General features: G+C 42.1%; 1 protein-coding gene across 2 annotated transcripts in view; it reads left to right on the plus strand.

Annotated features, from left to right (window-relative positions):
• Nucleotides 1-21,814, plus strand: part of SEL1L3 (SEL1L family member 3) — a 65,661-nt gene extending 43,847 nt beyond the window's left edge. For both annotated transcript variants that reach the window (XM_083160326.1, XM_083160250.1), the window contains exons 17-24: nt 1,619-1,702; nt 5,142-5,232; nt 7,356-7,440; nt 13,203-13,312; nt 13,424-13,551; nt 16,551-16,653; nt 16,737-16,800; nt 21,127-21,814. In XM_083160326.1, the coding sequence (XP_083016452.1) occupies nt 1,619-1,702; nt 5,142-5,232; nt 7,356-7,440; nt 13,203-13,312; nt 13,424-13,551; nt 16,551-16,653; nt 16,737-16,800; nt 21,127-21,290 (829 nt within the window). In that variant the 3' untranslated portion in view covers nt 21,291-21,814. The remainder of the gene's footprint in view (nt 1-1,618; nt 1,703-5,141; nt 5,233-7,355; nt 7,441-13,202; nt 13,313-13,423; nt 13,552-16,550; nt 16,654-16,736; nt 16,801-21,126) is intronic.
• Nucleotides 21,815-23,466: the final 1,652 nt, after the last annotated feature.

Below are 23,466 nucleotides of genomic sequence, written 5' to 3' on the forward strand. Positions count from 1 at the left end.
AGCGCTAGGAGACGGAGTGAAAGCTGCCGCTACACCAGTCCCCGGACCCCCGTTGCCTGTCCCTAGACCCGAGCTGGTCTGACCCCCCCAGCTCCCCCTAGTTACGGCCCTGCTGAGCAAAACCATGTTGCACTGCAGGTGGGCAGATGTAACATTTGCAGAGATATTTAGATTTTGGTGGTTTATATTGTGTCTCCGCAGGGTAAATACTGGCTGCTTTTGCATGTAGTCCACAAATGTAAAGGGCCCCATACATCAGCAATTAATTGTGACAATTTTCAGATATGGAGATGATTTCCACAATAAATTTTAGATGTGTGGGCTCCCCCTTTTGGCAATCCCAATCAAAATCGCCAATCGATTGCTTAATCAGATTTTTAAGCATGCTTAATAATCTGGTATTATCTGCAGATCTTTTTTATATGTGTGGGCATTCCCAATTCGTCTTCTTCATCTATTTACATTATGAACAGCTGAAATGACAATCGATTGGGCAATTTCCAGATATGAAGATGCAATCTTTAGATGGAAAAATCTGCCGATCACTGAAATAAATCTGTAATGTGTGGGCAAAGTCAGATAGATTGTAAAATCCATTTATCTGGCCAAAAAATCCCTGGATCTGGAAATCCATAAATTGTGATTGCTGATGTATGGGGCCCATTAGACAGCTTTATTTTTTAACTGCAATTTAAACGTCCGTTGGAACGGGATGCGGTCATCTATTAGAATGAACTTAGGTCTACAGTCATTAGGTCGACCCCACTAGGTCGACTGGCAGGAAGGTCGACCTGACTTAAGGTCGACATGGGCCAAGGTCGACATGACTTAAGATCGAATTTGCATAAATGTCGACATGAGGAAGGTCGACTGGTCATAAGGTCGACATGGGTTTTTCACTGTTTTTTGAGCCGACATGTGCCGACAGGCGGTATTTCATGCCCTACCATCCACTAGGGCGTGGTGGGAGAATAAAATAGTGTGCCGAGCGCAGCGAGGCACCGTGCCCGAAGCATTGCGAGCGATGCGAGGGTCCGATTCTCATTGCCAACTGTGTCCATGTCGACTGTGTCGACATTTGGATCAAAAAACAGTGAAAAACCCATGTCGACCTTATGACCAGTCGACCTTCCTCATGTCGACCGTTATGCAAATTCGACCTTAAGTCATGTCGACCTTGGCCCATGTCGACCTTAAGTCAGGTCGACCTTCTGCCAGTCCACCTAGTGGGGTCGACCTAATGACTGTAGACCTAAATGCAGTCTGACGAATGATCCCATTCCGTTGGAACACATCTCATCCAAATCTAAATATCTCTGCACATGTTACATCAGCCCCAACTAATTGTTGCATTAACGATACCAATAATATACATAGGAACTAATTCAGGCTGGTTTGCTAGGCTGTGTGAACTTGCAGCCTATCGCACAGATAAGCGCCGCCCGCCGAACGCCCCCGTCACCCGAATCCCCTTAGTAGCATGCGAGGGAATGTGTCTGAATCGGCCTCATAGTCCATTGAAAAGTGTATGGTAAGAAGCTGTTTGGTGTCTGTAAAGAAGTGTATTCTTTAGTAGCCTTTTACATATTCAGGTAGATTTATCTTTTGTGTCCTGTAGTTTGGCCAAGTCTGTTGCAGAGCAGAATGGAAACATTGGACTCGTCATCCGGAAAGCTGTGAATGCATACCTTGATGGGTCCCTGTAAGTACTGGTATTACACCGGTCATTTATACATGTCTAATTATCACCACCAAGTCAAAGGCACATGACACATAGAACCAGATTAAGTAGGTAAAACTCCCAGAGTACTACAAAGGCCAATGTACGCATGCACTCAGGTAAAGTGCTCAGGGGTAGAGGTATGAAGCAGTGATAAGGGAGGAGAAGTGATAAAGTGTCTGGTACTTTATCACCAGCCAATGAGCTCCTAACTGTCATGTTACTCAGGGGTAGAGGTATGAAGCAGTGATAAGGGAGAAGTGATAAAGTGTCTGATACTTTATCACCAGCCAATGAGCTCCTAACTGTCATGTTACTCAGGGGTAGAGGTATGAAGCAGTGATAAGGGAGAAGTGATAAAGTGTCTGATACTTTATCACCAGCCAATGAGCTCCTAACTGTCATGTTACTCAGGGGTAGAGGTATGAAGCAGTGATAAGGGAGAAGTGATAAAGTGGCTGGTACTTTATCATCGGCAAAACAGCTCCTAACTGTCATGTTACTCAGGGGTAGAGGTATGAAGCAGTGATAAGGGAGAAGTGATAAAGTGTCTGGTACCATTATCAGCGGTCAATCTGCTCCTAACTGTCATGTTACTCAGGGGTAGAGGTATGAAGCAGTGATAAGGGAAATATGATAAACTGTCTGGTACTTTATCATCGGCCAATCGGCTCCTAACGGTACCTTTTCAAAAACACTGTAACTTAAGTCAGGAGCTGATTGGCCGGTGATAAAGTAAAAGGCACTTTATCACTTCTCCACCCTTATCAATGCTTCATATATCTACCCCCCAGTTATGTAAGGGAATTAACCAACCTCTTTAATCTTTTTTTATTTTTAGACTACTGTATCATGTTTATATTTTAATAACTTCTAATCTAATCAATTTGTATATTTTCTAAAATCGCCCAAATCATTGATTTTAGCAAATCTGCGCAGCACGTTTGCGCAAACCGCCAAACTGCAGTGAGTAAAAAATATGAAACTGCAAATATGAAATGAGCAAGTGAATGCAAGTGCCCCAAGGGTGTAGAGACTAAGCCTTGCATAGCCCTGCATTCTCCACAAGGGGTGCCATTCTAATCTTGGGATCTTGGGAGAGAGGAAGTGGGCAGAAGACAGATGTACTGAAATGAAATGTCTTTAAAATCATGGCGCATACAGATCTATGCTCTCTTCTAGGTGTCTACCCTTGTACAGTACATAACAGCTCTCCCTTCCTCTAGTGTCCATGTAAGGCAGAGGAAGCCATTCACTAGTCATTATGACCGTCCAAGTCAGTGTATTTGTACACAGAGCACACTCCTTCCAATGTTCTATTTTGAGTGAATGTAGTGTAAGTAAATTGTGACACTATGACTTCAATTTCAAGCATGGACCCCATCGGCTCAGTCCAGCTATAGGCGATGATCTTAAACACCACAGCAATGGCACATTGAACCCTTGGCATATAATTGGAGAGATATGTATAGAGCCGGCATGTTATCCCACTATATATCTGAATTTCCATTGGTTTGTGGGATGTACTAAAGCCCCTCCCGGCAGGGCTTCGCTGCGGAAGGTTACGCCAGCTAGAGCCTATGGCCTATGCCTCCTCTCCGCAGTGCTGCTGTGTGAGGAATCTGATATGGATCCCTCCCAGCATGACACTTGGGCGCCAGCATCCCTGCACATGTGCAGAGGGACCCCTGGGTCACAGACTCGGAAGTCCAGGCAGCGGCGGGGATTGCTCTTATCGGGAGAGCTGCCCTTTGCGTTGCTCATCGCATATGTCAGTACATATGTGATGAGCATCTGTGTGATGGGCAGCGGGATGTACCGCCACTGGTTGGTGCACCCCACCATAAGTGCCTAAAAGGTAAGCTTGATTAGTCCTTTACACTAGCACATAGTGCCATCTGAGGATAGAGCTATGGGGCGGGATCTTCTATCATTTGCTGCCCTTTATCGCCCCCCTCCACCAACTACCGCATTTTTACTAATTGCATATGCACTAACATATGCGATTAGTAATGCAAAGGACAGCTCTTGCAATAAGAGCCAATCAGATTCTACTCCTTATTTATTTAGCACCTTCTAGAAGATAATAGAAATAATCTGATTGGTTGACCGTAGCAACATCCCATCTTTGAAAGTACTCCCCTCTTAGCAAATAAACCCCATAGTCTCAGAAAGAACTGCATAATATTGTCATACTGCACAAATAAATGGTGATACATAAATACAGTAAACACACATACAGTATTAAATACAATAACCACAGACATATTTCAAAGAAAAAACTTGCTATAATTATGCCATTATTTTACTATATGTGAGTTACGTTGGGCAACGATCATTACATAGTGTATAAAAAAAATTAGGATTCTTCTGATTTTTATGAGGTCTGCTTTTTATTTTTTTATGTATTCATTTATTATTTTTTTTTATTAAATCTATTTTTATATTTATTAATCATTACTATACTATGGTGTCCCAGTAACTGCTTTTGTAAATTTTGTGTCACTCATTTAAAATGATATATATTTATCGCAAAAAAAAAAGTAAAAATTAGGTTTTCTTCTGTGATTTTCTATGGTGTGTAGCTATTGCACGATTAAAGCTTTGACCTTTTACACTTTTCATGTAACTTGTAATTCTTGTTCTAACCAGATGAGGGAGCCATTAAACCACTCGGCTGTCAAATTATTGAGCAAGATTATTATTATTTATGAACAGTTTCTTACATAGCGCACACATATTCTGCAGCGCGTTACAGAGAATAGTTGAACATTCACATCAGTCTCTGCCCCAGTGGAGTTTACAGTCTATATTCCCTACCACATGTACACGCGCACACAGACATTCTAGGGTTAATTTCTTGGGAGCTTATTACCAGTATATTTTTGGATATTGGGAGGAAACCGGAGTACCCAGAGGAAACCCACGCAAGTACGGGGAGACTATACAAACTCCACACAGTTAGGGCCATGGTGGGGATAGAACCATTACACCATCCGTAACTTAATGGTGGCTTATAATTAATTTTGCTGTCAGTTGAATGTCATAGCCATAGAAATTTAAATGCCTACATTCATTTTTTTATTTATTTATTTTTATTCTGTTTGACAGACAGGTTTGTGATAACTCTGCACGGTTTTGGAGTAGCACCTCTCCCTGAACATGCTGCTTGGAGTCACACCTTATAATTAAATCTAACTATCTCTTATTTACGGAATGTTTAACTGAGCTTTAAATTGTTGTCTAATTACAGGACTTACCTTTATTGTGCAAATAAGTCCTTCCTTTTTAGTTAATACACTTAGAGGTTTAATATAGAAATAATACAGTGTACGTATAATAAGGATGGTTACACAGGTAATACACTCATGCCAGTAATTTTTATTTTCTGAACAAACACATTTTGTCTGATTTCCCACAGTAACGAGGCGTTCCTGAATTTCATTTTGACAGCAGAAGCCGGGGTTGAAATGTCTCAGACAAATGCGGCCTATCTGTGCGAGGAACTCTCAGTATGTTATTGCCTGACTTATCCTATCTTGTATATTTATCTAGTGACATTTATTTATACAGCTCCTTTGCAGCTAGAACACATTCATAAGGGGAACTTTGTATTAACAGACACACAGAAAGGTAAGAGGTCCCTGCTTGCAAGCTTGCGCTCTTCAGGAGAATAGGTATTTGATACGTAAGGCTTCATGCTACGTTCTTAAAATTGACTGCAAGGTTGTTAGTGAGATAATTGATGACAGTTTCTTATATAGCGCAGCAGATTCCGTTGCGCTTTACAAAAGTAGACAGTGATAAAACAAACTGGGTAACAACAGACAGACTTGGAGGTAGGAGGGCCCTGCTGCAAGCTTACATTCTATAGGGACATAGGAGGGAAACACAAGGACAGGCACCAGTAATAGCATAGCAGTCCCACCAAGTTGCAGGTCCAGAAGGGAAGCTATATAATACATAAGTGCCTCAGAGGGTTATGCGATAATCGCTCAGCATTTAAATCCAGCTGCTGGAACATAGGGCCTGATTCAAGCCTGTTTGCTGCTCTAACCACACAATTATTTTCTCCCATTCGCAGATAAGTCAGTCTAGACAGATTATTTTCTTGCCTGGAGATGGCCAAATTGAAACATGAAACATGTGACATCAGCGCCCGCCCTGAGTAGGCATTAACACGCCTGCATTTGCAGGGGACCGCCCAGTGTTTTTATTATGGGCGCGGCCATGAAACGTTGTGCGTTCCACTGCTCAAGTCCCCTGCCCTCCCCTCACTGACTGAACACCTCGGGGTTTGCACATGGGCATTTTTGCTCATGAGCAGACCCCCAGCATCATCCGGGGGACCAAATTGGCCCCCCTCCGAGTCGGTCTGAATAACCCCCCTAGTGCGATAGCTTTGCAGTTATCTAGGGCACTACAGGACAGAAAACCCTGCTTGTGTTCCTGAAGGATAGCCAGCAAGTGTATGCCAACAAATACAAATGTTTTGTGTCATTTGGGCTACATTTAAATGTCTCTATTGTTATTTTTAAGTGTTTATGTATAAAGGAAATAACTGTAGGAAATAACCCTTGCAACCTCTACCTGCAAGTGCAAAACCCACTTTCCCATTAGTACAACACTTCAACATACATGTGTTATGGGGCCCATACATCTACAGATCGATTGTCAGATCGGGCTGATTTGAACAAACACCTGGTAGTATCTGGATGACCGTTTTTGGCAGTTTTCTAGCATTTCAAAGCAAATGGTCAACTGTTTTACTCTCATCCATTACCAGGATTTTGTTCCAACCAGCCTGATCTGACAATCGATCTGTAGATGTATGGCGGGCTTAACACACTGATATGTTACTAATTAAACACACCTATACATTATTATTATTAATTGGGAGGCTGTACTAACAGAACTGCAGTGTGTTCTGACATTTATAGTCAAAATTAGGACTTTTTACTAGATATCTAGAGTTGTGAATTAAAAGCTGTGCTTTATCCCTTTGATACATCTGTTAGCTTAATACAGATATATAACTGAATGGGGGGATGTATTATTATTATTATATCTTATTTATAAGGTGCCACTAGTGTTTCGCAGCGGGGAGACAAAACTTAACATTTCAGTAAATAAATAATGAGAATAGAGTACAGGTAACAAAGAGCACCACAATGTAACACACACAACAACTTAGATGTAAGTAGGGAGAAAGTAATCAGCGTAGTAGTGGGGGCTGGCAGCCATGGATAGAGATGCACCGTAACCATCTGGAGAGTATGCGAGCAGAGATGGTCACTGAGCAGGGGAGAGCGGTAAGCGTGTGAGGAGAAGAGGGTTTTGACAACGGGAGTGAAGAGGGCCCTGCTCAGAGGAGCTAAAAATCTAGTAGCAAGGGGCGACAGACAGATGACATGAGGTGCAAGCGAGTGGAAGGTGGCTTGGTGGCAGGATGTAAACAGGCGGAAATGGTCATGGCATGAGGCAGGGGTTGGAGGATCAGCCTCAGGACTGGGTTATGCAGTGGAAGGGTACGCTTTAATGAATAGACGAGTTTTAGGAGCAGCAGCAGGAGTGGTAGTAACCACTGAAAGATATAAATAATACAGTGTTTTCTCTGTTGTTGTTTTTAATATAGGATTTAGACACCATTCTATTGAGAGATACCTGTGTCTGGAGATATTATAATTTTTCAGCACACCAGCATAATCCTTCCACGTATGGTAGGTGATTTATTAAAATGTTATATAGAGAGAGAGAGAAAGAAAGACTGTCTGTCTGTGTTGTTCGGCACCCAGACTGACTGAGAGATAACTGTGCCGGGTCAGTGTCATGGTTCATGGTCAATGTTTCCAACGATACGAATATCAATAGGACAATAAAATACAATAAACAAAGCTCTCACCTTATATCCCTTGCACCACACACATGTGAAGCGAGAAACAGGCGACGCAAACTGACGTCATCACGCAGCCACCGTGTATGACCAACCAATCACCTAGCAACACCTAGTGTACGAAAATTGTACATTAGGTGTTGAATAGTAGCGGAAGAAGTAGATAATAATCTCATCTTATACATAAACATAACCTATGCACGTTATACATAAATCTCATAGTAAATAAATATGAAACTGAGCAGGGTACTGTAAATCCTAACTCATATAGTACTTGATGGAAAAACTACATGTACATGGTACAGGTTGAGTGTCCCTTATCCAAAATGCTCAGGACCAAACGCAATTTGGTTAACGGATTATTCCGTATTTTGGAATATTTTTATTATTCCATGAGATATCCTGAGGTATCTTGAATTTATGTTGTACAAACACATGAAATACACACAAATATATTTCATTTGTGCATGAAACAAAGTTTGTGTACTATCTCAGATACTGAAATTAAATGCCAAGCAATAATTTTCTTGCACATATCAATTGCAAGTTGCATATCATTTCCCCAGTAGTGCCAGTTACAGATGTCCCCAGTAGGTTTTTAGCAAAAATAAACTAGTACATTTTAGAGACTTTGGTTTTCAGAATAATTTGGATAACAGATATTTGGATAAGGGATACTCAACCTGTATTGAGTTTGCTAGATTGTATCCCTATCACCACCTCTAGTCAGGGGAGGGATGTGGTTGATCATTCTATACCCAAAGCTGGAAAGGTTATGCTTGGCCTCTAGAAAGTGGCAGTTGTTGTGCCCTGAAATCAATGCAGACCATATTGAGAAGCAGTGAACTGCCATTCTCTCTTTGAATTTCCTTTTGGTTCTCTTATTGAGAAGGGAAGCAATGAGGATCCACAAACTCAATACCATTTACCTGAGAGGACTTAACGATATATTACTTTTATCCTGTTTTTCTAATCGTTAAACAATGTCTGATACGTGTTGTGTTTCCATTAAGTACCAACAATCCTTCTGTCTCGATCAGTGAGACTTTATGAGTTAGGGCTTACATTACTCTAAATACCCTGCTCATTTTCATTTTTATTTACTATGAGATTTATGTATAATATAACAAAGCGTTCAAATTAAGTGTTAATAGATTGTATTTATCAATTAACAAAATGCAAAATGAATGAACAGAAGAGAAAAAATCTACAGCAGATCAAAATTTGGTGTAACCGCCCTTTCCCTTCAAGATTCAAATTCCTAGGGACGAAAATGTCCAGTGACCTAAGATGGGGATTAAACATAACCACAAACATCAAAAAGGCCCAACAGTGCCTGTTCTTCCTGAGGCAACTCAGGAAATTCAACATCCCACAGGAGCTGCTGTGCGTATTCTACACCGCCATCGTGGAGTCTGTCTTATGTTCCTCGATCACAATCTGGTACGGTGGCGCAAGCCAGAACGACAAACAAAAACTGCAGAGGGTAGTGAAGACTGCGGAAAGGATCATAGGGACCGACCTCCCCCCGATAAGGGATCTGCTCTCATCCAGGGTAAGGAAACGTGCTGAGAAGATCGCAAACGACAAGCTGCATCCTGGTCACAACCTGTTCGACATCCTACCATCCAGAAGACGGTTCAGGTCCATCTCCGTCAAAACGTCCAGATCCGCAAGAAGCTTCTTTCCGTTAGCCGTTCATCACCTGAACAATCCAATCAAAGCGAATGCAATCCCAATATCAACAGCCAAACAACGTGTCCCTACTTGGCGACCTGACCACCATAGTCGTAGCTAGAAATGAAATGCTTGTAATGTCTTTATGTAATATATGTAATGTCTCCCTCCCGCCCTTTTCATCCCTGTTTGATGCTGCACTGTAATCCACAAAAAATTCCTAGTGTGCGCAAGCACACATGGCCAATAAAGTTGATTCTATTCTATGTCATACTGCATCAGCAAGGTCTCTCCCAGGCAAAGATTTCTGAGTAGACTGGAGTTTCAAGATGTGCTGTAAAAGCTTTTTTTTTAAGACGCATAAAGAAACAGGCAATGCTGAGGACTGTATTGATCAGCAAGGAAACATGCATCAGACACATCAAGCTTACTGCCCTTCAATATCGGAAGGTGTCCAGCAGTACCACCAGCTCAGAACTGGCAGAGATCTGTGGGACCCAGGTACACCCATCTACTGTTCAGAGAAGTCTGGCCAGAATAGGTCTTCATGGAAAAATTGCAGCCAAAAACTCATACTTTTGACATGGAAATAAGGTCAGGCAACTCAACTATGCACAAAAGGAACTGTGGTGCATAATATGGCAACAGGTGCTCTGGACTGATGAGTCATAATGAGAAATGGTACTTGTTTCCTAGCACGGCCACACCGATTTACATCGGGGTGGTCGTGTCGGAAAAATCGGGTCGATCGCATCGCATGCGATTTGGTCGCATGCGATTTGGTCGCATGCGATGCGTTCGACGCGACCGACCGATTTTGGACCCGATTTTTTTTTTTTTTAATGAAATGTAAATCGGGTCCCTGGGACCCGATTTTACATTGGATTCAATGTAAAATATTCCCAACCCCCCCAAATGTCACGGCGTACACCCCACCCCACGATAGACGCCAACCCGAAGCGTGGCGAGCGCAGCGAGCCCGCGAGGGGCAGCGGTGCGCGTCCTCCGACCTTTTCATTCCCCTACTATCCACGTCGGCGTGGAGTTGAGAATAGAATAGTGTGGCGAGCGCAGCGAGCCACCGAGCCAAAGCGTGGCGAGGGGACGCGTATACCTGTGAAGTTATACGCGTCCCCTCGCGGGGCTCGCTGCGCTCGCCACACTATTCTATTCTCAACTCCACGCCGACGTGGATAGTAGGGGAATGAAAAGGTCGGAGGACGCGCACCGACGCCCCTCGCGGGCTCGCTGCGCTCGCCACGCTTCGGGTTGGCGTCTATCGTTGGGTGACGACGGGGACATCTATAATGTGAAATGGGTCATATTGGCCCATTTCACATTTTTCACATTTTTTCAGGATTTCAATGTTAAAAAATCTTTTAACATTGAAGCCTATGGAAAAATCGGGGGCATCGCGTCGGGACCTATGTTAATGGTCCCGACTGACGCGATGCCCCCCATATTTTACCTTTCCCGACACGATTTCAATGTTAAAATATTTTTTAACATTGAAGCCTATGGGGAAATCGCGGGCATCGCGTCGGTCGCGTCGGGACCATTGTTAACGGTCCCGACCGACGCGATGCCCCCGATATTTTGTCCTAGCCGGCCAAATGGACCTGATTTCAAAGGAAATCGGGTCCATCGTATGGATCGTGTACCTTAACTTAAAGGTACACGATCCATACGATTGTGGCCGTGCTAGGAAACAAGTACCTGAGAAATATTTTGCATTTACCAGGAGGCAGTTTGTTGACAAGACTGGGGAGTGGTACAGTAATGAGCAGGCAACTCTGAGGCATGGTGGAGGAATTTGGTCAGGATCAATGGTGTAATCAATGTTGAAAAATACAGGCAGGTATTATGCAGTATCATTAGAGAGGCATCTGATTGGCTCCAAATTTATTCTACAGCAGGGCAATGACCCTAAAATTAGAAATTAGCGTATGAGGGGGGTGCGTTGAATACTGACAGGGTGAGTGGTGACAGCGAGCAGGAAGCCCTGCTCGCTGTCGCCGCTCGCCCACGGCATTGAATATCCCCCATTGATTTCATTTAGGTTTCTCTTCTGTTCATTCACTTAGCATTTTTAATTGAAATATGTATTTTCATGTAAGTTTATTATGGCTGTCTAAACACATATACTGTATGTATGTAGCATGGACAGTGTAATGGTTAGCATTGCTGCCTCGCAACACTGAGATCACAGGTTTTATTCCTTCCTATATGGCATGTCGGTGTGGAGTTTGTATATTCTCCCCGTGCTTGAGTGGGTTTCCTCTGGGTTCTCCAGTTTCCTCCCACAATACAAAAGTATACTGGAAAGAAATAAGCATGGGGCGCTCAAAGGTACACATTAATAATAAAAATGTATTAAATAAACAGAAAAACAAAACAGTACATTAAAATATAAATTGAATATTCAATTAGTGCACATACCGATATGGACTTAATCACTCCCAAAGAATCATTACTGTAACCATTGAGTGTATAAACAGTCAATCCATCTATGGTGAGTGTCGGTGAGCTATTATTTGGAATGGTAGCTCAATAATATAGCTGTTAATTGGAATGATAGCTCAATTATATGGCTGGAACTCAGCTGGATTTGAAAGCAACCCTGAGAGTGGCGAAACGCGTACTCCAAGGAGTCTGTCCATCTGACATCCGGCCTCCCTCGTCCCCATCACTACAAGCGAATCCATCTCCAAGTGGAGACAATCACGTCTGGACTGCTTGCGCTGTGGCAAGGCCTCATTCAGCATACCCACGCCACACGAACGCCTAGTGGTGAGCCGGCAATAGCCGGCGGGACTGTGCAAGCCGGGCATTGTGGATCTAAAGCCGGAAGGCTGCATTGTGGCTAGCTGGGAAACCGGTGCCATACAAAACACTCTTCAGCAATCATCGAGCCATGCAAGCTCACACCTGCAGGAGCCCCTTCCCACCTCCAAATAGCGAGCACTAATACTGCCATGAACTGGTAATATAATCTGAACCATCGGAGGTAATATAACAATTTTGTATATGGAGACATTGTTGCCATCTATATGCCTGGCAGATCACATCTGAATGCTGGATGGTTTTTGTGTCAATTAAGACATTTGCTACAAATTACAGATCGAGCCATATAATTGAGCTATCATTCCAACTAATAGCTAACTGACACTCACCATAGATGGATTGACTGTTTATACACTCAATGGTTACAGTAATTATTCTTTGGGAGTGATTAAGTCCATATCGGTATTTGCAGTAATTGAATATTCAATTTATATTTTAATGTATTGTCTTTTTATTTCATAAATTTTTATTATTATTGTGTACCTTTGAGCGCCCCATGCTTATTTCTTTCTTCTGCAAAAAAATTTGGAGGCTGACATTCGTCCAGCATGGTGGCTGCAGGGTGACACATTATTCACTAGCGCCGAAGATACTTTTGTCTATTTCCACAAAAGTATACTGGTAGGTTAATTGGCTCCCAGCAAAATTAACCCTAGTGTGAATGTGTGCACATCTACAGTCAGTGGCATAACTAGGGTGTGGCAGCCCCAGTTGTGGCTTGGGGGAGCCAGCGGTCGGGGCGCACTGAAAACATGAATACACAGTTTGCTGTCACTCAGTAGTAGTAGGCGGCGGTGGCTGTGTACTGTAGCTGCATACAGTAGGGGACAGCCCACCCTCCCTCCCCAGTTTCCTCCCCTCTGCGCCTGGGGGCAGAAGGTACAATTACCCGCACACGCTTCCACTAGTATCCCCTGGTGACGGGAGGCTACAGTATTTCAGCGGACGGGATGGATGCTCCTATTTGTGAATATAATTCTGGTTATATACAGTCTTCAGCAGAATTCCCTATCAGGGTAATGTGGTACGCTTGGTTTCTAAATGATTTTATTGGTATCTCTTTTATAGCTTTATTGAAGATGGGAGATATGTATTATTATGGTACAAAGGATCAGCAGCGAGAACTGGAGCTGTCAATGGAGATGTACACACAGGCGGCATTGCAGGGTGATTCTCAGGTAACCCCATGTTCTCTCCCAGGATGCAGTGGGGCAGCCACCTTGATATTGTGTCTTCTGTGCTAGCATATTATTGATGTAATTATCTCTATAATCCTTTATGTTTTTTAGGGATTTTTCAATTTAGCACAGTTGGTGCAGGAAGGATTTGCCATACCGGAGTACATTTTGCAACATATGAAAATGGACACATTTGTGTTTAGTGACAACCGCAGCCTTCTGATAGAGCTCTATGAAAGGTGCCATTTTGAAACGTTTGATATTTACTGGACTGCATTCACTTTTGATTCTTTTTAAAATCCAATACATCACTTATTTTGTGAAGGAAAGTATTATAATGTTTAAAATACAGATGTGTCCTCATACATTATTCCTGCAGTCATGCCAAGTAGCCCATCTTGGTGTGCCAGGTTCCATCAGACTCATTTAGCGCTAGGTGCCAATTACAGTGGATGCTTCTTCTTTTCACATTAAGGTGCTAATTCAGCATGGATTTCTAAATACAGAATTTGCGAATCGATCAGATACAATTATCGAAAGACTGCCCATGCACCGGGGAAATTGCGACAGTGCAATGGAACCGAAGATTAACTGACAGGAAGTTGGCATTTGGGGTGTGTCTGCAAAAACAACAGACGTGTTCAGGCGGGTTTTGAAGAGGGTCTGTAAAATCAGCAATGACCACTTACTTTATTTATTAACAGTTATTTTTATAGCACACACATATTCCGCAGCACTTTACAGAGAATATATGAACATTCACATCAGTCCCTGCCCCAGTGGAGCTTACAATCTATATTCCCTACCACATGTACACGCACACAGACATTCTAGGGTTAATTTGTTGGGAGCCAATTAGCCTATCAGTATATTTTTTGATTGTGGGAGGAAACCGGAAACCCACACAAGTACGGGAGGAGAATATACAAACTCCGCACAGTTAGGGCCATGGTGGGGATCGGACCCATGACCTCAGCGCTGCAAGGCAGTAATGCTAACCATTACACCTTCCACTTACACCCTGTCTCAGTCAGAGATTAATGAAAGCCCCGGACTACTCAGAATTGCACACACAACAAAAACTGTTTGATAGTTCAGGAATTGCGAATGGATTTGCGAATGGATAGTGACTGGCGATACATTCGCAATACTGTCACAAGTTAGCAAGGAGCGCTATTTCCTTTTTGTCTGTGCAGCAGCTTTCTCCCCGCAGTCCACTGCGAATACATTAGCGATCCATGCAGAGTTAGCACCCAAGTTCTAGTGTACTAAATATACCGACACCGTGGCACACAGGTATGCAACTTTTACATATAAAATTAATCTACACTCTCCTGGTGCATCCTAATTGAAGGGCATAGATTAAAAAGTTGCTAAAATGATTCCCACTGTTAGCAGACAGGACCTCAGAGCTCTCTTATCATGTGGCATTCTGAGGACATTTCCAGCTAAGGGGGATATTCAATCCCGGGTCACAAGCCACTACCCTGTCCCATTTTTGACCGGCTTGACTTGAAATCGGCAGGCGGGATTCAATGTCCCGCCTGCCGAACGCTGAAAAGGGGGCGTGGCCACAAGGTATGGCCGTGGATTGTCGAGCTATGGCCAGGATCTCAACAATCCTAGGCAGCTCTTGGCAGAACGGACTCGACTGCTACTAAATTTAGGCACGTTCTGCCGGGATCCCTGTTCAATACTGTTGGGAAAGTCAGCATTGAATACGGCCCCGCTGCTATTGGGAATAACGGCGGGAGATTGAATACCTCCCTTAGGGGCAGATTTATTAAGCTTCGAGAAGAGATAAACTGGAGATAAAGCGGAGAAAAGGTAAAAGGAGATAAAGCACCAGCCAATCAGCTCCCAACTGTCTTTTTCAAATGCAGCTGATTGGCTGGTGCTTTATCTCCTTTTACCTTTTCTCCGCTTTTTCTCCAGTTTATCTCTTCTCCAAGCTTAATAAATCTGCCCCTCAATGTGGGGTCACAAAGAATTTTATACCTACAAATCACAGGTACAAAAAACATTCAGAAACGTGAGGCATATGTAATCTAGTTCTGGTGCTCTTTATTTAGGATAGAAATGAGGCTTAGCCCTTTTGAGTTCCAACGTTGCTGTGAGAGATGTACAAAATATCCACTAAAAATGCCAGCGTTGCTCATAGCGACTGTTTAATGGGGGCGTAATATTTAACTAAACTTCAAATAATTGACTTCAGATCCTATTCCGGCAATAACTAAAGTGATTCATGTTCCTCGGTTACAGTCCTGGCATTTCTAGCGGATATTTTGCACATCTCACAGCAACGTTGGCACTCACAAAGGTTCATAAAGCAGTATTTTAGAAGAAGAATGAATCGGTTATTAATAAACAGTCAGTTCAAAAATGATTGTAGATAGTACTAACGGCGCCCAGATTTTCTACGTACGGCACCGTAGGGAAATCGCATCGCATGGGCCATTATAGCGGCATGCGATGCGATGCAATTTTTTTCATGTCATTTTTTTTTTTTGCATCGCATGTCCCGCAAAATCGCATGTGATTAGGTATACATTAGGTATACAATAATATGATTGAATGTCCAAAAATATGGTTTAACGCACTCCCCCACTATCCACGCCACCCCGAAGGAACGCAGATTACTTTACATGTATTCCGCGTCCGCTCGCCAAGCTTCGGGGTGGCGTGGATAGTGGGGGGGGGGGGGGGACATACAATCATATTATTGTATACCTAATGTCATGGCATCACACACCCTATAAAATTCCATGCGATCGCATGCTATTTTGCGGCAGATGCGATGCGATGGCCCGGGGCTGAGAGAGCAGTAAATAAATTACATAGGAAAATCGCATCGCACATCGCATGGCCCATGCGATGCGATTTCACTACGCAGAATAGCCCACTAAGCAAATTGCTTAGTGGGCGCCGTGCTAGGAAACAAGTACCGTACTTTCATACGGAATTTGGACCATATCCACCTTGCATACTGTATTTCTACCTGAGCCAACAAGGCCATACACGGCCATATAAAGAACCTGATTTACAAAGTGCATTGGACGGATGCCGTAAAACCGATTGCTTTTGCAACTTAGGTGGGCAGCACCCAGCACACTGAATGGTTCACAGCTAGTCTCTGCTCTATATTCCGTTCTTCTCCATACTCCTTGGTTAATACTTGCTTTAGCTTAATTATTGCATGATTTAAGAACATTGTTTAATTTTTTGATGGACTTTGCAGGTGCCAGAATCACAGTAAAGACGAGGCTGTGAGCCCTTGCAGTCTAGTGCTGATTTACATCCAGCTGACTGACGCTTGGCATACCATGCTGCATTCTACTATGGTACGGTATCCAGCCTACAGGTGCAGTGTTACTTTAAAGCTGTTGTGCAATCTATAATATTTTCTTTTTTTTTCCCTCCCCAGATTTATTTCCTTGTGTCGCTCACACTGGCTGTGCTGATAGCGCAATCCATATATGCTGTGCGTGGTAAGAGCTCCTTATATTAATCAGATTAGTGGTACAAGTAACTCAGACAGATGCTAGTGGTTCTCAAAGTGGTTCATCTAAGCAGTTATACAATTTGCTAAATATTCTCAACATTTGCATTAGACTAAACTAAAAGGCAAAGAGGTTCCATCATGTTTAAGATTGTTTGAGCATAGTTATTGCACATTTTTAACCCTTTGAGTGCCAACGTTGGCCAGACTTTTGCAACCCAGGATCTACTTTTTGTAAACTTACTTACCGGGGATATACCGCTATCTCCCTTTGTGTAAAAAAAACCTCTCCAAATGCAATATGTCCCTTACATATTCTGTCACACGGAATGAGCCGAAATTCACATTCTGACACAGGGAATGTGCCCGAAATTCACATTCTGACACAGGGGGCCATAAAAAAAACACTCCATTCAACTGGGATCAACAGAGACCCTGTCCCTGTCGTGTAAGAACAAATTTTGAAGTAACGGGGGCTTAATACTTTCGAAAACTATCATGATCTACCGGCGGAAAGTCCACAATCGGGTTTGGCCACCCCTGCTGTAAGAGGTCCTCAAAATATCTTCTAAAAATGCCAGCATCGCTCACAGAGACTGTTCTTTTAGTATAAATAATTACAAATACAGCCAAGTCAATTAATTGAAGTTTAGTTAAGCATTGCACCCAAAAAAAGAACAGTCACTGTGGCGCTGGCATTTGTAACGGATATTTTGTGGATCTCTTACAGCAGCTTTGACACGCAAAGGGTTAAGGGTGCTCCATGCAAGCAGTGATGTTCAAATTCAAACACAGATAATAATAAAAGATCTATCATTTGAGCCTTAACAGACAACATTCTTACTGTATACTTTAACTTAATAACCGTGAACACAAGTAGTAATGCAAGTTTGAGCTTCTACCTCAGCAGCAGGCGATCGATACTGGTTTAACCTATTGCATGGCTGTGAGCACAGAAGGCTGTGGAACTGGGATATATCTTTTATATACGTTTAACATGGGGGAAAAGATTGGGTTTAGAAGCTTTGCTTTTGAGTATATGTGTGTTTCTATGTGCCAGCGGGACAGGAGTTCTGGAAAAGCCATGGTTAATAGTGACATGATTTGTTATTATTATTATTATTATTATTATTATTATTATTATCTTTTACTTAAATGGCATAAAAAGGGTTCCGTAGCACAGTACAAAAGGAATAGAAAAGGCAACAGGTTGCAAATTTAAAAATAGTCGGTATCCTGACTACGGGGGTTATTCTAGTTCATTCTTTCTGACAAATTCCTTCTTAGATGGACAAAACCATGTGCACTGCAGGGGGACAGATGTAACATGTGCAGAGAGAATTAGATTTGGGTGAGTTATTTTGTTTCTGTGTAGGGTAAATACTGGCTGCATTATTTTACACTGCAATATAGATCTCCCTTTGAAGTAAAACCCCATCCAAATCTAATTCTCTCTGCACAAATATCATCTGCCCCCCTGCAGTGCACATGATTTTGTCCATCTAAGAAGGAATTTGTCAGAAAGAATGAACTAGAATAAGGGCCTACATTCTAACATAATTATGTAGAGAAGCCAAAAGTAGAGAGGTCTTTAGTTGCAAGAGCTTACACTCTATGGGCCTTATTCTAGTTCACTCTCTGACAAAATCCTTCTTAGATGGACAAAACCATGTGCACTGCAGGGGGGCAGATGTTACTTGTGCAGAGAGAATTAGATTTGGGTGGGGTTTTACTTCAAAGTGAGATCTATATTACAGTGTAAAAATAAAGCAGTTACTATTTACCCTGCACAGAAACAAAATAACTCACCCAAATCTAATTCTCTCTGCACATTTTATATCTGCCCCCCTTCAGTGCACATGGTTCTGTCCATCTAAGAAGGATTTTGGCAGAAAGAGTGAAATAGAATAAGGCCCTATGGGAGCTGGGGAGGAAATGTTGGAGGTACTTCTATTGATAATTACTCTATAGATGCCTGACTGTAGAGGACCTTGCAAAACAGTATAAATGCTGCCTGTGAGTGTCCGTAGAGCAATGAGTCTAGTAGCCTGCATACTACTGCCTATTTTGAGATTGTGGGCGTATTGCTTAGTGCCGGGATCCTATTTACCACAGTTGCCTATATGTTTGTCTAAGAATGTATGAAAAGACAGAATTCTATAGGTAAATATTTATTGTGGGTTTATCTGTCTTTGTCAGGATTTTAGTCTCTTGTTGTTATTTGCTTTGTTATCCCAACTGACCATTAGCAAACCTCTTATTTTTAAATCCTTTTAGAAAAACAGTGGAGATAGTGAACTTAATGTATGGAGTGTCAGCTCTGTGCTCATATTTCCACTCTTCTACCGACACCAGTCCTGACAGGTTACAGATAACCATAGAGGTGATGTCATGGGTTGGGTTAGAAAGTAAAAACAAATAACCGAGGCTTAGATTAAGAGAGTTTTCCGAATGTTCTTAAAATGTGTTGTAGGGTTTGTGTTGATCTAGTGGTTATAATTCTGCTGGGTGTTGTACTGTGGAAGCTCCAATGACCTTTCAGCAGATGTACTAAAGCCCCATAGGCACTAGTCGACTTTTTAAAAGATATAGCTAAATGTGTCCCTTCTAAGTGACATGTTTTAACAAAAATAGCTTAGTGTGTGTGTGTGTGCTCAATATTGTTATGGATGCATCCCCCCAATCATCTGTGCTGCATGCTTAAAGTTGACTATATGTCAACCAGGCACGCAGCATCGTGGGGGGGTTTGTGATGTCACTCCTTATATCGTTCAGTGTGTATACATAATATTCTTTGCCATTCGTCTAGTGTGTACGGAGATTAAACTTTGGAGAGTCATAAAGAGTCTCCAAAGAGTAATTATTCTTTAGTACGGATGGTGTAATGGTTAGCATTACTGCCTCACAGCGCTGAGGTCATGGCTTTGATTCCCACCATGGCTCTAACTGTGCGGAGTTTGTATATTCTCCCCTTACTTGCCTGGGTTTCCTCTGGGTACTCCAGTTTCCTCCTACAATCCAAAAATATACTGGTAGGCTAATTGGCTCCCAACAAAATGATCCCTAGAATGTCTGCGTGTGTGCATGTAGATGTGGTAGGGAATATAGATTGTAAGCTCCACTGGGGCAGGGACATATGTGAATGTTCAACTATTATTTGTACAGCGCTGCGGAATATGTGTGCGCTATATAAGAAACTGGTAATAAATAAAAGTACCCACCAATCAGCTCCTGTCATTTTTCAAGCAGCCTGTATCATGGCAGTTAGGAGCTGATTGGATGGTACTTTATTGTTCTCTACTGTATTACTCCCCAGGAACTTCTGCCCCCTTATGAGAAATGTCTGGCCACTAGCGGCGTCACCGTGTAAAAGTCAAAAAGGAAGTAAAATTATATAAAATATTAATTATACCACCCAGCACTATTTTTCAGGAAAAATAAGTCCAAGAACTCGAGGTCTGGGGGTGGATCAATTAAATAAAAATAGAAAGAGAGAGAGATGTATATATATATATAGTATTTAGAAACAAAGGCACTCACAGGGGACTTTAAAATAATGTATTTATAATAATTATTATGGAAAGTACATTTTGGCCCAGAACAGGTTCAGGAACCCAGTTGCTGATGATGTCATATTTAATTAAAGGTTCAGGAACTGAGTTCCTACTGGTTCCTGCTGAAAATAGCTCTGATCCCACCTGTATTCAATTCATAAATGTGTGTTATATTGTATGGCATGTACTATTTTCTATATGGTTTCTGGGTGCACATCTACCGCTTTTATTTAGGCATATGGGTGGAAAGGATCAGTTTTGTAATATGTTTGAATTTATTTTGGATTTTGTTGTTTCTAACAATGAATCTGCATAGTCAGGCCATGGTGTCCCCTTCCTCTGTTTTGACGCATTCTTTAGATGTCTATTTTATACCAGTTTATGGCCCTCTATGAGTTATGAGTTGCACCTTTTGTGTGTGCAGTATTCATCAACTAGATCGCACCCCAGTAGGACCTCTCGTTACCTGATCTACAAGCTCTCAAACAGAATATTTCTAAGTATTTGCTGCCCTCACAACAACCATAATATATATTACAATAGTGAACTGTGAGTGCAGCCTGTTGTAGATTATACAAAAATAGTTAACACCAGTTGAGGCACTGTTTTTGTTTTATAAGAAGTTGCAGTTGGACAACGTCCCACACCTCTCTTCACTTTTCTAAACCATAATCCCACGTGCTGGAAATCACCACTTAGATTATTACACTTTATTAGTCTAATTATAATTAGCGTCTCATTGTGTCATGCGCAACTTTCAGATCGTGCTGTGCAGATGAGAAGAGATGAGAATGTAAATAACTCACCGCCAGAAGAAGAAAACCACAATGCTCCAGCACCTAGGACTGACCAGAGAGAGCCTCCCGTCAGAGCTGACTTTACACCACAACCTACGGAGACCGGGAATACAGATTTACAGAGATGACACATGGTGTACAGAGATGACTATAAATCCGAGATTTTGTGGACAGTATAAAGATGGAAATTGCTGGAAGCACTGCGTTCGTGTTATAGGTCCATCATAATCCAAATCTGTGGAGGACTGAGCACTTTTTTACTATTTTACTACCAATGCTGTGATTCTGACTATGAAGGATTATTTTACAGGGGGGTTAACTCTTACAGAGCCAAATTGTGGTAGCATTTTAAACAATATAAGGGATATTTAATCCTTTTTGCTGCTGCCATTTCCTTGAGTTTAATGTTAGGCCGGCGTTGCAGTTTCTCCGACGCACCTTTATGGGTGCACATTGCAGAGAATAAGATTTTCCACTATTATTTTTTTATTTTTTATAAAGGTTTAACTGCCGTCTTTTAGGCTATTTCATTACTTATTGCGGGATGGTGAGAATCTTTATCTGGCTGCAGAAGAAGTCAATAGTAAAACCAATAAATAATCTCCTGTCTGGTTCAACCTAAAAGTCCAATAAAACGCTACCACTGTGATAATTGAATGTTCGATGCTCTTTATTCTAACTGTACAAATCACACCAGACTGGTGGCATAACCTTTATATAGTCTGCCAGTGGATCTATTACACATCGTTGTCCTTTGTAAGAAAATTCATGTCATTTTTATGTACAGCAGTGTTTATTATTTGTCCCATCATAAAATGTGCTAGTGAAACCCAAGACTAGTTTGGTGTAGTATGAAATCCTAACGGCCCAATTCAATTAGCTGAGCTTAAGTAATCCCCCTATTCAATTAAGAGCTGTGATCAGCCGGCAGGTTGCGGTTATCGCAGATTTCTGTTGGAACCTAAAGATGCTCAAACCAATTTGCTTTAACTGATCTGATTGTGGAAGCCGCAAACATGTTAACACTTATACCGGATTCTGTGGGTTAATGCGGGGTATCGGGTAATTTACAGTGCAAGGGAAAGGCTACCACCCCTTTCCCCTCCCAGTAATTTACTAGATGAATATGGCATACTTATGGGATGTTGTACTTGGGCGGGTGGGGCAGAGCCGCACATGGGCAGTGGTACACAATCAGAGGCACTTATAGGTAGTGAAGCATAGTTACACGTGGGCATAGGGGAGTAGATTCATACTTGGCCGGGGGGGGGGGGGGGGGGGGTCACATATTTGCAGGAGCAGTAGAGTCAGACTTGATCTGTTGGGAGTAAAGCCAGACATGGGAACTAGTACAGATAAGCCAGTTGAACCATTGTATACCTTAATCTGTAATAGAGCAGGATATAGACTGTTTTTCCAGGTTACAACAAAACAAGCACCATGAAATCCTGCAGTTAGTGTTGCCCCATGGAATGCCAGCTAGTACTCTATCAATCAAAAGCAACAAAGGATTCTTCAATTCAATAAGTCACTTGAGCATCTGTAATCATGCTTGTCCCATCTTGTGTCTACTTACATTGTCTTTCAGAGGGGTCAGAAACAGGACCACTGAGCCTGGGGCCTGTCCTGATGTATATATGCATAGGTTCCGATAACATGACAAATGACAAGACATTGCAACCTCAGGTCAACATTCAGATGAAAAGAGGTGATGTTGCCCATATCAACCAATTATATTCTGTCTATCATTTATCTATTGTATACTAGAAAATGATAGAATATGATTGGTTGCTATTGGCAGCATAATTTATTTTCATTTTCAGAAGCTTTAATAAATTTTAACCCTGTATATCTATATGAAAAGTAGTAATTGGCGGCACTGTGAAATTAATTCAATAATATCATCAGGTAATAGCCAAACAAATTTGAATCCATTATATATATATATATATATATATATATATATATATATATATATATATATATATATACAGGGGCGGATCCAGGATAAAATGACAGGGGGGGCACCATGATAAAAGAGGGTTTAGGTGGGGGAGGGGCGGAGTTAGTGGTGCCAGTGTACATGCTAAGAGAGCGGCTGAGAGAGGGTGGGAATGGGATTAAAAGTACGCAGGCCCACCATGGCGACAAAAGTGAAGGATGCAGTTGTGCGTGCGCCGAAGGCGCTCTCCGGAAAAGGGGGTGTGGCCACTCAACAGGGGGCGTGTCCTTGAGTGTAGTGTACCACACCATATACAACTTCTGCACATTATGCAACAAAATACTAGACCCCATTATACTTGC

This window comes from Crinia signifera, chromosome 1 (genome assembly GCF_055691185.1).
Source record: "Crinia signifera chromosome 1, ASM5569118v1, whole genome shotgun sequence".
In the NCBI taxonomy this organism is placed as follows: domain Eukaryota; kingdom Metazoa; phylum Chordata; class Amphibia; order Anura; family Myobatrachidae; genus Crinia; species Crinia signifera.